This window comes from Diabrotica virgifera, chromosome 4 (assembly GCF_917563875.1).
Source record: "Diabrotica virgifera virgifera chromosome 4, PGI_DIABVI_V3a".
Classification (NCBI taxonomy): Eukaryota; Metazoa; Arthropoda; class Insecta; order Coleoptera; family Chrysomelidae; genus Diabrotica; species Diabrotica virgifera.
In genome coordinates this window covers 96,749,484-96,764,355 of record NC_065446.1, presented here as the reverse complement: position 1 = coordinate 96,764,355, position 14,872 = coordinate 96,749,484, and the positions used below count along the sequence as shown (strand labels likewise).

At 35.7% G+C, this 14,872-nt stretch overlaps 1 protein-coding gene across 3 annotated transcripts in view; it reads right to left on the bottom strand.

Annotated features, from left to right (window-relative positions):
• The window catches only part of LOC114332267 (uncharacterized), a 155,147-nt gene that overhangs the window by 31,722 nt on the left and 108,553 nt on the right, over window positions 1-14,872 (bottom strand). For all 3 annotated transcript variants that reach the window (XM_028282033.2, XM_050649540.1, XM_028282034.2), the window contains exons 5-6: window positions 13,854-14,066; window positions 2,676-2,894 (exon numbers count right to left, since the gene is read on the bottom strand). In XM_028282033.2, the coding sequence (XP_028137834.1) occupies window positions 2,676-2,894; window positions 13,854-14,066 (432 nt within the window). The remainder of the gene's footprint in view (window positions 1-2,675; window positions 2,895-13,853; window positions 14,067-14,872) is intronic.

Here is a 14,872-nt window from a genome sequence, read left to right as displayed (position 1 = left end):
AAAAAAGTTATGCGATAAAATAACCGTTGCCCCACCCAAAACGTACGCCTATGACTGGTACTAGAAATTCATAATGAATGAAATCGATTTATCTCTGGAATATGATTAAGTGTACCAATTTTCTTTTTTCTAAATAAAAGCGCTCTGGAGATATTTAAGAAAAACTAATTACCAGACGCCATCTTCAAAGAGCTTTAGATTCCTTAGGAAGTATTTTCGGGTCTAGGACATTTCGGCGTCGCCGTTTCGGCGTGGCCATTTCGGCGTGGCCGTTTGGGCGTAGAGCCGTTTCGGCGTAGGCCGTTTCGGCGTCGGCCATTTCGGCGTCAGAGATTTTATTTTAGTTGACTAAATACCTACATTGGAGTCTATTAGTAAGACATTAGATTATACCTACGTTACTTTTTTAGAAATTTAAGAGGCTCTTGATTTATATCTATACCACACTAAAAAAATATATTAAATGTTATTTTTTCCAACTTTTGTAAATGTAAGCTATTTAATTGCACATAATTAATTAAAAAATTAATATATTATATATATTATATATTATACAGTACAATTTTCAAAGGAGGAAGACCTAACCCTTCGGTCCAAACCTAACTTTCGGGTATTATTTTACATCTTCTAAAATTAAAATGTCGAAAATTGTTCTCCTGACTCTACATTTTTTGTTAAAGAAAATTTCAGACTATCATACATTAACAACTATTTTTTTTCTCTCTCACTTTGCCAAAGTATCTGTCGCCGAATCAGCCGGCGCCGAATCGGCGGGCGCCGAATCGGCGGGCGCCGAACCGGCAGGCGCCGAAATGGCCGACGCCGAAACGGCCTACGCCGAAACGGCCTACGCCGAAACGGCTCTACGCCCAAACGGCCACGCCGAAATGGCCACGCCGAAACGGCGACGCCGAAACGTCCCATTCCGGTATTTTCGGACTAGGTGAATAAGGTTAAATTGTCTTAAAATTATCTGAGGAATCTCCTGTCTTCGTTTGTCGGTAGAGTTTCTGGACACCCTGTATAAGGTAAAGTGAAAAGAACAAAAAACAAAATAACTTTGTAATTTTTTATGGTAGGTACATTTTTCCAATTAAGTGAACCAAAAATCTAGTTAAAAACCACACATTTAAAAAATAATCTGCTACGACCAAGAAATGCAAAGTTAGTTTTTTTTATTATATCATTTTTGTTAATAAATATTAAGAGTTGAATTTTCGAAAATTGTCAAAGATTAACTATATTTATAATGTAATTAGTAATGCAATTTATGTAATTTGGAATAAGTAATAATAAATTAATAGTAAAATAAAAAGTAATAATTACTTAAGAGTAAACAGTAGCGATCAACAGGTAGCAACAAAATATAACTTCGGGAGATAGTATCATAAACTTTGGCAACAGTGGTAATCTTTGACATTATCTAAGATTAATATTTTGACAATATCATAGTCGCGCTAAATGGAAGAAATAGAAAACGATTTCATTATTAATAAATAGATATTTATAAAAATAAACCAAAATGGGTGAAAATTTTATGTTAAGATAAGTATTTAGAAAGGTGTTTGCATGAAATATCTAATAATAAAACAATAATAAATAATCATTTTTTGTAGTGAAGCGAAACAAATTTCGATTTTCGCATAATTTTGGCACGGTTTTTAATGGACATTTTCTTGGAAGGTTTCACTATATTTTTCGTTTGATTTACTTTTTCCATTTTGTTAAACTATTGATACTATTTTTAGAATAAAAAATCCTAAAACTTTATGTACTCGCATTAGAATTCCAAATATTTTTACCTAAAATATACTTACCTACCTACATATATCTAAAACTCACAATTAACAACAATCTATTCTTTCAAAGAGGCCAACAACTTATACAACAACAACAAATATATAATAAATTAACTATCAATAAACACTACTTTCCTATGAAACAACAAAAACGAATTCTTAAATGAACACACTACTGCACTGAACAGATATCGATAAAGATGACAGAACAGATTAGAGAAAATCTGACGCAGGTTTGTCAAAATGACAGTGATAATTTCTCTATGTTGCCTAATTATTTATTTAGTTATAATATGTTCGATTTCTTGTTAGAAATAAAAAATTTTAGTAGTTCCAAGATTACACAAAATCTAGGCATGGGATAAAAAAGTTTATTTGAAGAAAGTTTTTTTTTTCTGCTTAATGGCAGTACAGACTTTGTACCGCCATTAATGTCTGTATTTAATTACAGAGTAATTTCCACTTACTAACATATTTCTGAAATTGGGCTCTGTACCGCCATTCTTTATTATATTACGAATATGTGTGCCAAATTTCTCGACAAAATATTCAAAATTAGAGCCGCAATCTTGGAACGCGTTTGTTGCTACCTGTTGATCGCTACTATAGCCTCTTAATTTGTTTGTGTTACAAAATTAATAAATTTGAATATATTTTTTGTTGTGAATGATCATAGAAAAAATAGTGTATACAACTTGCATTTAGTTATCATTAAATGATCGTTGCATAATATACTATTATAATGAAATAAGTAATTGGAATAAGTAATAATAGCCCCTTAAAGTGAAGGTTCTCGCGTGGACTCTGTAAACATGGAACCGATAGATCCTATATTTTTTTAACTAAACTGGGGTCAATTTTGATGGAAAAACTTACCTGGATTATTCGCTAAGAATCTCACAGCAACAACACCGTTCTTGGGCACCCTGACAGTGTTTTTCTTGACTGGATTTTTTAAATTCCGCTTGATAAAATCATACTCTTTATCCAATTTTTCAACGTCACCTTTTTTAAAAGATGTTTTTGACATTCTAGCCCCTACTACATAAAATTGATAACCATGAAGATGGAATATGTACTCTTCATCATCTCCACCTAAAGCAGTTGTGTTTTTTACAAGAATGTAACAAAATTATTAATATAAACTAATTCTAGCAAATCGTATAATGCATATTATCCGTATATTTTTGTAGTATAATTTCATTTGGTTGTAATACATAATAGGATGGGAGAAAGAGACAAAATACGTTAACAATAGAAAATAGTATCAACTAAAATAAATATGGAAAGCAATCTTAAATTAAATATTAGTTTCTGACTTATAGCTCTATACTACAATCACAATCAAGATGCGCTAGAAATAAACAAACCGAGACACGTTAACTGCTACAAGGAGCACACAGTTTATAAACTTTGTAAATTATCATTTGAGATTTACTATGTAAAATATATTGTAAATCATGATTCAGGAGTGCCCCTTGTAACAGTTAACCTGTCCTTGTTTGTTTATTTCTAGTGCATCTTGATTGTGAATATAGTATAGACCAATTCGGTGAGTGATAAGATTAGTACCCAAATGAAACTGAACAATGGCCTTCCGCAAGGATCGGTGCTGGCCCCCTATTCTTTAGCAATAGGCGCTAGCTATGAGGCATAAAGAAGTGAAGACTACTGAGCAAATATTAACAAACGAGCTGATTACCTTCAGAAGGTATTTCCGGCATTGGAGAATGCAGCCCAATGGCGCCAAGACAGAACAACAGGCTGGTCAACTATAAATTAAAGCTCTACTTTGAAGACAGACTGCTCAGTCAAACTAAACGCTCAAAATACATGGATGTGACACTCTATAGAACTCTCAGCTTTAAATAATATCTTATGAAAACGACACTGTAAAACTCAGAACGCGAAATAATATTCTGCAAAAGTTGTGCGGTACCACATGCGGTTCCTCAAAGACTACATTTAGATTGACAGCACTAGGACGCGTGCACCTCGTGGCGGAGTACGGTGCACCAATGTGGTTCAATAGCCCGCAAACCAAACGTGTTGACGTCCAACTAAACCAGGCTTTACGTATTATGTCAGGCACAAACAAGGCCACGACAACGTACTGGCTACTAGCAATGTGCTACATTGAACACTCACATGCCCGTCGAGTACATGCTCTTGTGAGGGAATATAGAAAAATTAACGTCCATCCCATGCTCTGCTCCCACGTTAGTATCATCGGCAGATATATAAGTAGGCTTCACTCAAGAAACAACCCTCTAGACTGGGCAAGACTTCTAATCAAAAGTAACTTCAAGATAACCAATCGTAGGCGAGAAGAATGGGAGAAGAATGCACCGCATGCCACCTGGAATATGATATTATTACACTTCTTGCAAATATCTTTATTGAACTCGAATATAAATTACAATACTTTAACAAACTGATAACTGCAAACTTCAAAATCTGAATTACAACTGAACTGAACTATAAAATGTCAAACACATTTGTTTATATAAATTTCTGACGTTCTAGACGTCACCAGACATGTCTGGGTTATTCCATGACATCCAGAAGATTCTCGTACGTTACTACTTCTTCTTTCAGGACTCGAGGGAAGAGTCGAGGGACTCTTTCTATGTAGGATCAATCTACGGAACTGTCATAACACTGCTCCCTCCTTTATAGTTATTCGCCTCGAATAACTGGTCTATCAAGGTCTGGTTGAAGCCAACAGGGTGGATCAGTTCCATGATATAGTGCTAATCTCTCAATATGAACTACCTTGGGTTTACTTCTAGCTGAAAACTGGATGCGGTAGACTAGATCATTTATTTTCTTTAAGACGGTGTACGGGCCTTCCCAGTTTCGTTGAAGTTTCGGGCAAAGTCCTTTGTTGCGTGTGGGATTGTATAGCCATACTGGGTCACTTCTTTCGAAAGTTGTCCCAGTAGCTTGCACATCGAACCTGAACATGGCTTTATAACTTTGAAGCTTCAAACTTTTACGAGCAAATTTGTGGACTTTTTCCAGTTTTTCTCTTAAGTTTTCTAGGTACGTCAGGGATGAAGTTTCTTCTTCGCAGGTAGGCAATTTTCCGAAAATAAAATCTTGAGGAAGCTTCAGTTATCTTCCGGTGATCATCATTGATGGAGAATAACCGGTTGCTTCATGTGCAGAACTTCTGTAGGCTAACAGGAATAGAGGAATTAGGGTATCCCAATCTTTTTGATTATCAGCAACAAACATTGAGAGGTATTGACAAATAGTTCTATTATGTATTTCGATCATTCCGTCTGATTGTGGGTGGAGAGGCGTAGTTCGAGTTTTCTTAATACCCAAGATTTTCATTAATTCTTGCCATAATTCTGATTCAAAATTTCGTCCCTGATCAGAATGCAACTCCAAAGGAACTCCATGTTTTGATACGACGTTTGTTATGAATGCTTCTGCTACAGTCGTCGCTTCTTGATTAGGAAGGGGTGCAATTTCAGGTCATTTTGAAAAATAATCTATTGCAACCATTAAGTACTTGTTACCCCTCTCTGTCGTTGGAAGTCATCATCATCATCATCAATGGCGCTACAACTATTCGTGAGTTTTTGCCGCGTTTACTATTGCCTTCCATGTTTGTCGGTCCTGTGCCACTAATTCCCATTATCGCACTCCCATTTTCTCTAGATCTTCTTTGCCAGCATTTTTCCACCTTTTTCTAGGCCGCCCTACAGACCTTCTTCCATCTGGCCTTTCCCGGGACACATTGTTTATAAGGCGATTGTCGTTACTGCATGTCATATAAATAATGTGTTCCCAGAACACATTGTTTATAAGGCGATTGTCGTTGGAAGTGGACGAAGAATATCCACTGCAAGTCGTTAAAAAGGCTCTCCGGAAAGATACTGTGCCATTGACTTCTAGTTCTAGGGCCTTTTCTACCGTTACATAAGTCGCATTTCTTACACCATTCTTCTACATCTTGGCGACAATTGATCCAATAAAATCTGTCTCGAACTCTGGCCAGTGTTCTTTTTACTCCAAAATGTCCTCCAGAGAGGCTGCTATGAAGTTCTTGCAACACACTTTTAATGTGTGATTTTGGCAGTACCACTTGTTGAACTATACGTACTCCATCGGGACTTTCCCACTTCCGATATAATAGACCATTCGGAAGATGCAAAGATTCCCATTGAGCCCAGTATGCCTTATTTCCACTGTATTTGGATATGTCCTGCCAAATAGGTTTTACTCCATTTTTAACCCATTCTCGTATGACTCTTAATTCATTATCTTTCTTTTGACTCAGAGGCGGCTTTACCTATTGTGCAGGGTAGGCGGTGCACACGGGCGCCGGGATGTTGGGGGCGCCGATCGCCAAATAGCGGGTCCTTTACTTTGTTTCAACATAAAATATGCTTTAAAACGATTAATGAAAAATTACATTGGCATTTAAGCGCCATTTAAGATTCATATTCACCAAATTTCAAATAGAATATTTAGACGTGAAATATCCAAAAAATTAAGCACTTTTTGGGGAAAACCCATTTTAACTTTTTTAAAGTGTTTAAAAAAAGCTTTATTTCTGTTTTCACAAAAAGTTTCTAACATTAAATTTAAGCAAGTTACGCTCAAAATAAAGTTGGTCCCTTTTGTTTTTGCAAAAAAAATCGGGAAGACCACCCCCTAATTAGCAACTTAAATGAAATTAATCGTTACCGCTCCACAAATTATTTTACTTATGTTGTATTTATATGATCTGTAAGTTTCATCGATTCAAAGTGCTTATTTTTGAAAAAATTTGGTTTCAAAGTAAAATTTTCAAAAATTTAAATTTTGAAAAATATGTTTTTTTCAAAATAACTTAAAAATTGTTAGAGATACTAAAAATCTCGAAAAACAAAAAAAGTCAGATTTGCTTTTCTGAATAACATGTATTTTTTGTTTTTCTGTTAGACAAAAATTGATTAAGATTTGATGTTTCTAAATTTGCATACATTCGTGATCAGTGACTCGTTCAACCCCTTTTAACTATAGCCCTTTCAATAATACGGACTTTGAACCGATGAAACTTACAGATCATATAAACAATATATACACAAGTCAAGAAACTTGTGAAGTCGTAACGATTAAGTTCATTTAAGATACTAATTAGGGGGTAATTTTCTTGATTTTTTTACCAAAACTAAAAGGGACAACTTTATTTTGAGCGCAACTTGTTTAATTTTGATGCTAGAAATTTTTTTATAAAACAAAAATGAAGCTTTTTTTTAACACTTTAAATAAGTCGTAATGAGTTTTCCCCGAAATGTGCTTCATTTTTGGTTATTTCACGTTAAATTATTCCATTTGGAATTTGACGAATATAAACCTATTTTTCATTAGCTATAACTCTGCTTCTACTTGGTGTAGAGACGTGATATATATGTTACAGTTCAAGTTGATTCTCAGTTAGAGTTGACTCCAACTAGTTGGAGTCAACTCCAACTGAAACGAGCAGTAAAAGTTAATTTTAAAAATTTAAATCAACTTTTACTAGTTGGAGTTGACTCTTCCTGGATCGATTCAGTAAATGTTGATTATACGAGAATCTCAAGTGCATTTTTGATGAGTGTGCGTTTCTTTGTTTTGGCCGTTTCATCTACTTATTAGTATAGTCTGTAACGTCGCCCCCGTTAAGTAAATTATTCTGATTCGATTTTTTGCACAAACTTACTCAAAGAAATACATCCGTATAACAATCCTTATAACAAATACACAGGGTGTCACGCGGTACCGCGGTCGAAAAATTGTTTAACCAATTTTTGTTAACCAAATTCACAAAAATAATTTTTATCTACTCTATCTCATATTATGTAAAGCAGCGGTTCTCAATCTGTGGTACATGTACCACTGGTGGTACATATCATTATTTGTGGTGGTACACAAAACACACAAAAACCTAAAATAGTAGTACATAGTAAGTCTTGATTATACATTCTAAAAATATAGAAATATAATAAAAGAGACTTTAGTTGGTACATGACTCAAAAAGATTGAGAACCGCTGATGTAAAGGTTTTATTGTGTGAAAATTGTAAATATAGATAGCAGTACATGAAGAGTTTAAAGTGTGTCTAAATTGGTTTTACTTTTTCGCACTGTTTTTTAGCACACTTTCATATAATTAAACATCCTTAACTTTCGCCTTCGGGAGGAAATCAGACAAGCCCTTGCAACGGCAACTGAAATGCTCACAAAACAGCGACCACGGAAGCAAAGATGGATGACAGAGGAAATATTGGATTTAATGGATGACAGAAGAAAATGCAAACAGCACAAAGCAATTTACAAAGCATTAAATAGAACCATTAAACAAAAAATAAAAATTGCAAAAGAAAAATGGATAACAGAACAATGTGAAGAAATCGAAAACTTATATAAAAAACATGATGACTTCCATCTGTATAAGAAACTCAAGGAATTCACAGGCACGACATACTCACAAGGACCAAATAATCTAATCAACGCAGAAGGTAAACCGATTTCAAGCCCTGAAGAACAAATAAACATGTGAGAAGACTATATAAAGGAACTCTTCTATGACATCAGAGAACCTCCTACATTAAATACCGAAAACGACGAAGGTCTTCCAATACTAAAGTCCGAACTGGAATATAATCTACCTCAACTAAAAAACAACAAATCTGTAGGAAAAGATGAAATACCAGCTGAGCTATTGAAGTTAAACAACGAGGAAAACTTAGACCTTCTTCTTGGACTATTTAATAATGTTTACAATACAGGGACTATCCCTAAAATATAGCTTGAATCAGTCTTCATACCACTGCCTTAAAAGAAGAACGCCAAACTATGCCAGGACTTCCGCCTTATAAGTCTATTAAATAACATTCTGAAGCTTTTCTTGCGTATCATACAGAACAGAATATATTATAAAAAATGTGATGAGGTCACCGGTCAAGAACAATTTGGCTTCAGGAAAGGTATGGGGACACGAGAAGCAATTATCTGTCTTCAAACTCTGGCACAAAGATACAAAGATCAGCAAGCAGACCTTTTTATCTGTTTCATAGATTTTGAGAAAGCGTTCGATAGGTTGAAGCACAAGACCTTGATAGAAAGATTGAATGACATCGGAGTCGACAAAAGGGATTCTAAAATTATAGAGGCTATTTATTGGAATCAGACAGCAATCATAAAGACCAATGGTAATACGTCAAGGCCAATTGAAATAAAACGAGATGTTAGACAGGGTTGTGTGCTATTACCCATACTTTTAACGTCTACTCTGAGGTAATATTTACGAACTCTATCGCACCCTTCAGAAGGAATCAGGATAAACGGTCAGAGAGTAAATAACATCCGCTATGAAGATGACACAGTATTAATGACTGATTCGGACCATAGTCTGCAGATACTGTTGGATAGGGTTACTGAGAGTTGTCAAAAATGGGGATGAAGATCAATACTGCGAAAACCAAAGTTATAAGAATATCAAGGAACAAAAATTTACCTCTTCCAATAAATATGTGAAACACCAACAGCTTGAATACGTAAGCCAGTACAAATATCTTGGTTGCTGGTTCAACAATCAACTTGATTAAAAACAAGAAGTCAAGAGCGAGAATAGAAGTAGCCCGACAGGGGTTTATCAAAATGGAAAGCTTATTTTGTAACAGTAGCATTAATAACAGCCTTAGATGTCGTTTTCTGCATTGCTATGTGTGGTCAATACTTTTGTATGGAACGGAGGCCTGGACACAACACAACAATGATGAACAAGTTGGACGGCTTTGAACTCTGGCTTTATAGAAGAGACTTGAAAATACCTTGGACAACCCACACCACCAACGAATATGTTATGAGAAGAATAAGTACAGATAGGGAACTGCTAAAAATCATTAAAGTCAGAAAAGTTAGCTACCTGGGACACATAATGAGAAACGAAAAGTACCGCCTCACGCAACTGATCATCCAGGGTTAGATTGAAGGAAAACGGGGTCCCGGTAGGCGCCAAATTTCATGGCTTAGAAATATCAGAGACTGGACCGGCCTTGATTCAACATCTTTGTTTAGAGCCGCATTGGACAGAGACAGATTTGCCACTTTAGTCACTAACCTCCACTAAAGGAGAAAGCACCACAAGAAGAAGAACTTTCGCCTTGTCATGGTGATGACATGTGAGCAATAAATTACAAAAAAGTTTTGACAGTTTTGAGGTTTGACAGAAGTTTGAATTTTTAAATGTCAAAATGGTGCAATGGTGCATCTCACTCGCACTCACATTGATAGCTGCGTCAATACGCTCCTAGCGCTCATTGTTAATAATTAAAAATAACCGCTTAGTAATAAAATAATAACAAAAATTTCTTCAGTATCTTGTAGGGGGGTCGTTAAAATTTTATTTGGTGACTTTCGGACTTTCATAATAATAATTTTTAACTGAGTTATTAAGCCTTGAAACTGGTCATTTTCGTATTTTGCAAATTTTAAATCGCGTATAACTCGAGAACAATAATTTTTACAGAAAAATTACAAAAGACCTCTTTTGCTCCGAATGACCCAAATGATGTAAAGAAAATTGTCCTAAATGAATTTTTTTGTGAGTTTGTTTAAAAAAATTGTTTAAACAATTTTTCGACCACAGTACCATCTGACACCCTGTGGATTCGTTATAAGTACCTCTTTTTGAGTAAGTTTGTGCAAAAAAATCGAACTGGAATAATTTACCTAACGGGAGCGACGATACAGCCTAGACTAATTTGAACATATTCAGTAACATTTAATTTCTAGAATCGGCTGTTTGTGTGAATCAGAATCAACTTTTACTAAATGGCATTGGGAAGAGTATACTTTTCCTAGTTGGAGTCTACTTTTACTAGTAAATGTTGAATATAAATCTTCATTTTATATTTATAATCAACTTTTATTGAAACCAGCCGTTAGAGTTGACTCCAACTAGTTGGAGTCAACTCCAACTGGATAATCAACTTGAACTGTAACATATACACCATTTTTTTAAATTTTTTACAGGCTATATTTTTGCTAAGAACGTTTTTTCGACAAAATTCTTACTATTTGAGTTATTTGCGAAAAACCGTCTAGAAGCGTGGTTATTTTGTTGAAAAAAATGAACATATTCACTGCCAAATAACTCGAAAAGTATTGACTTAGTGAAAAAACTCTATAGAACAAAAGTTGCTTAAAATTAGCCAGTTTATCCATTTCCTGGCTTTCTTTGGACGAATATTTCACCCACAAAAGGGGGTGACAACCACCCCAGGGCAAAAGCACATATCGGCACAATATCACTTTTTTTCTTTGACTTGTTAGCTATGTGTATGCCAAATTTCATGTCAATCCAAACGGTTCTTTAAAATTTAGAGGTTTTGCAATATTTTACCGTTAAAGAACGGACTAAAGAGGACAGGGATTGACGGAAAATACCTGAAATAATAGCTAACCTGTATTGGAATCAATCAGCAGTGCTCCGAATAGATGGAGAATATACAGATCAGGTCAAAATCTTAAGGGGAATGAGACAGGGATGCATAATTTCACCGCTGATGTTCAATCTGTATTCAAAGCACATTTTTGAAGAGGCTCTAAACTCTAAAATATATTGATGAAGGCATCTCAATAAAAATGGAATCAAGCTCAGTAACCTGCGGTATGCAAAACTTAACGAACAAAATAACGGAAACAAGTAGAACATATGGACTAGATATAAACACCAGCAAATCCAAGCTAATGATCATCAGCAAGCAAAACATAACTAGAGCAAATCTGTATGTGAACCAAATGAGAATTAAACGTGTCTTACAATACAACTACTTGGGAACTATAATCAATGAGTCATGGGACAATACTCAAGAGATTAGATGTCGCATCGGAAAGGAAAAAAATGCATTCTTTACTATGAGCTCTGTTTTCAAGAGCCACGACCTCACCCTAAAAACAAAAATAAGGCTCCTTAAATGTTACGTGTATTCAGTGCGTCTATACGGAGTAGAAACGTGGACATTGAAGGCAGAAACTCTATCTAAACTTCAGGCTTGCGAGCTATGGTTGTACAAAAGGATCCTGAAGATACCATTGACACAGACAAATTCACCAATGAAGAAGTACTACAGAGGATGAATACAACCGCAGATTTAGTCAACATCGTGAAGGCCCGTAAGCTGCAGTACTTGGGACACATAATGAGAAATCGAGGCAGATACGAGCTACTCCAATACATTTTACAAGGTAAAATTGAAGGAAAAAGGACCTCAGGACGAAGAAGAATATCCTGGCTTGCCAACCTGAGAGCATGGTATAGAAAGACCTCAACACAACTATTCCGTATAGCAACCAACAAAGTCATCATAGCCAGAATGATCGCCAACGTTCGGAACGGACAGGCACCCTAAGAAGAACACTACCACTATTATTGCGACTTCAGCGGAGTCAGAGCTCCTCAAAAATTATCCATATTAACAATTTGTTGTTGGTTTTTTAAGTAATACTGAAAATACGTGGTATGTAGTTCATCATTTTATCAACCTCAACCAATTTTCAACCTTACCTCATAGATAAAAAGTTCATTTTTAATTAAATATTTTTAACAGATTTTTGGGTAGGTTGTTCTGACGCTGTGGATATCTATTGGCTCCGGACATCATTTAATATTGCACTATTTTTATCTGAATTTTTGTTTGCATTATAAGAGTACGTAATACCCTATGTACAAGTACTAAGTAAGTACCTATTCAACTATTCCATTTTGATGCGCGTCTACTAAAGGTCGCCAGGGCATCGACTGCACACAGGCGCTACATGGGCTAGAGCCGCCTCTGTTTTAACTCTTCTTAATGCTTTCCAAGGAAGTCTGATCATTATCTTCTTCCTGTTCAACGGTGGTCATGCAGAGACTTACTTCTTTGGTTATGCTCTCTCTTTCTTCAAGTTTTTTACAGTACTGGCATTGTCGTTCTAAACAGGGTCGTCTATAAAGAATATCAGCATTGTTGTGGAGACGCCCTTTTCGATGTACTATGTCGAAGTTATATTATTGGAGTCTCTCTATCCATCGAGCCACGTGTCCTTCTGGCTTTTTAAAATTCATTAGCCACTGCAAAGCGCTATGGTCAGTTCTGATTGTAAAATTTCTGTTATAAAGGAAGGTATGAAAATGTTCTAGGGCTTTTATGATAGCTAGTTCTTTTCTGGTAACACAATAATTCTTGTCTGCCTTTCCTATTGTTTTACTAAAATATGCAATAACTTTTTCTTCGCCTTCCTGTTCTTGTGATAATACGGCGCCAATACCATTCTGAGATGCATCACAATCCAACAGAAATTTTTCATTTTTTCGTGGACAGGCTAGGATAGGTGCTGTTGTAAGTCGTTTTTTTTTAAATCTACGAAGGCATTTTGACAATCCGGTGTTCAGTCAAATTCAATGATATTCTCGGTTAGTCGATAAAGGAGCTTAGCGATGCGGCCAAAATCTTTAATAAATTTCCTATAATATGGACACAGTCCAAGAAAACTTCTAATTTCTTTTCTTATTTCCTGGTTTGGGCCAATCTTTAATAACTGAAATCTTCTCTGGATCAGTTTTAATCTCAACCGCTGTCACCAATGTTACACTTCTTGTAAATATCTCTATTGAACTCGAACAGAAATTACAATACTTTAACAAACTGATAACTCCAAACTTCAAAATCTGAATTAGAGCTGAACTGAACTATAAAATGTCAAACACATATGTTTATATAGATTTCTGACGTTCTAGACGTCACCAGACAGTTCTGGGTTATTCCATGACATCCAGGAGATTCTCGTACGTTACTACTTCTTCTTTCACGTCGAGGGACTCTTTCTATGTAGGATCAATCTACGGAACTGTCATAACAATATGTATTGCAAGCAAGCCAGATGGTCTTGACTAACCAAGACGAATCTGGGCCACATGGAACAGGGTAAGAACGAACTGTGGCAGGTGCTCCGATTAGCTCCGAGCGAATGCTATTATCTACCGTAGAAAAATATTAAAATACATTTAGAAAAAAATATGTGAACATACCTTGGTTAATGAGGACAAGTTCTGTAGTACTACCCAATGGAATATGTTCCAAATGCACGCAATCACAGTGTTCTTTATGTTTGCATCTCTCTGGTAAGTTCTTTTCGTTGCACATCAGATCTAATGGTACATCTGTTGGTTGTGTCAAGATTGGAGATGGAGGAAAAGTAAACGATACGTTGTTTGTTTTATATAGATTTATTAAATGCGTTTCTAAAAAAATAGAAGTATTAACAAATCAGAAGGAGGGCAATTTTTATAAACACATATTAATATTTGTTTTTATTAATGGAAGCTGTTGAAATCTTACAGACTTAAGCAAGTTGATCAAATTGTCTACCTTAGATATCAGTTATAGTGGAATACTTTGGACACATTATGCGAAATGAACCTCAGAACCTGGTTCAATAAAACATCTGTGCAGCTTTTCCACGTTGCTGCAGATAAAGTGAAGTTTGCCATGATGATCGCCAACATTCCTCACGGATAGGCACATCAAGAAGAAGAAGAAGAAGAAGAAGAAGAAGAAGAAGAAGACATCAGTTAAACGCAGAGAGTCACGGTGAAATTTGATCTACAATTGAGCAGGCCAGAGCCGCTTTTAGAAGGATATCCAAGGTATTATGTAAAGAGACCTAAAATTGGCATTGCGGATCCACCTACTTCGCTGCTACGTGTTCTCGGTCTTACTTTATGGTGTTGAGTCTCGGACTGTGAATAAAAGTGATAATCGCCTTGAGGCTTTCGAAGTGTGGTGCTATAGAAGAATTTTAAAAGTGTCTTGGGTGGAGAAGAATCCAAATTCCACAACACTAGAACCTTGCAGCAAGACTACTGAGATTATAATAATCATCAAGAAGAGAATACTGGAGTACTTCGGACATGTAACGAGAGGTCCCAAATATAGGTTCCTACAAAATATTGTAAAGAAAGCCTTCGTGGTTAAAGGACTTGCGCGATTGGTATGGTATTGATACAAGCAATGATGATGGTAACCAACGTTCTGAAATGACATGGTA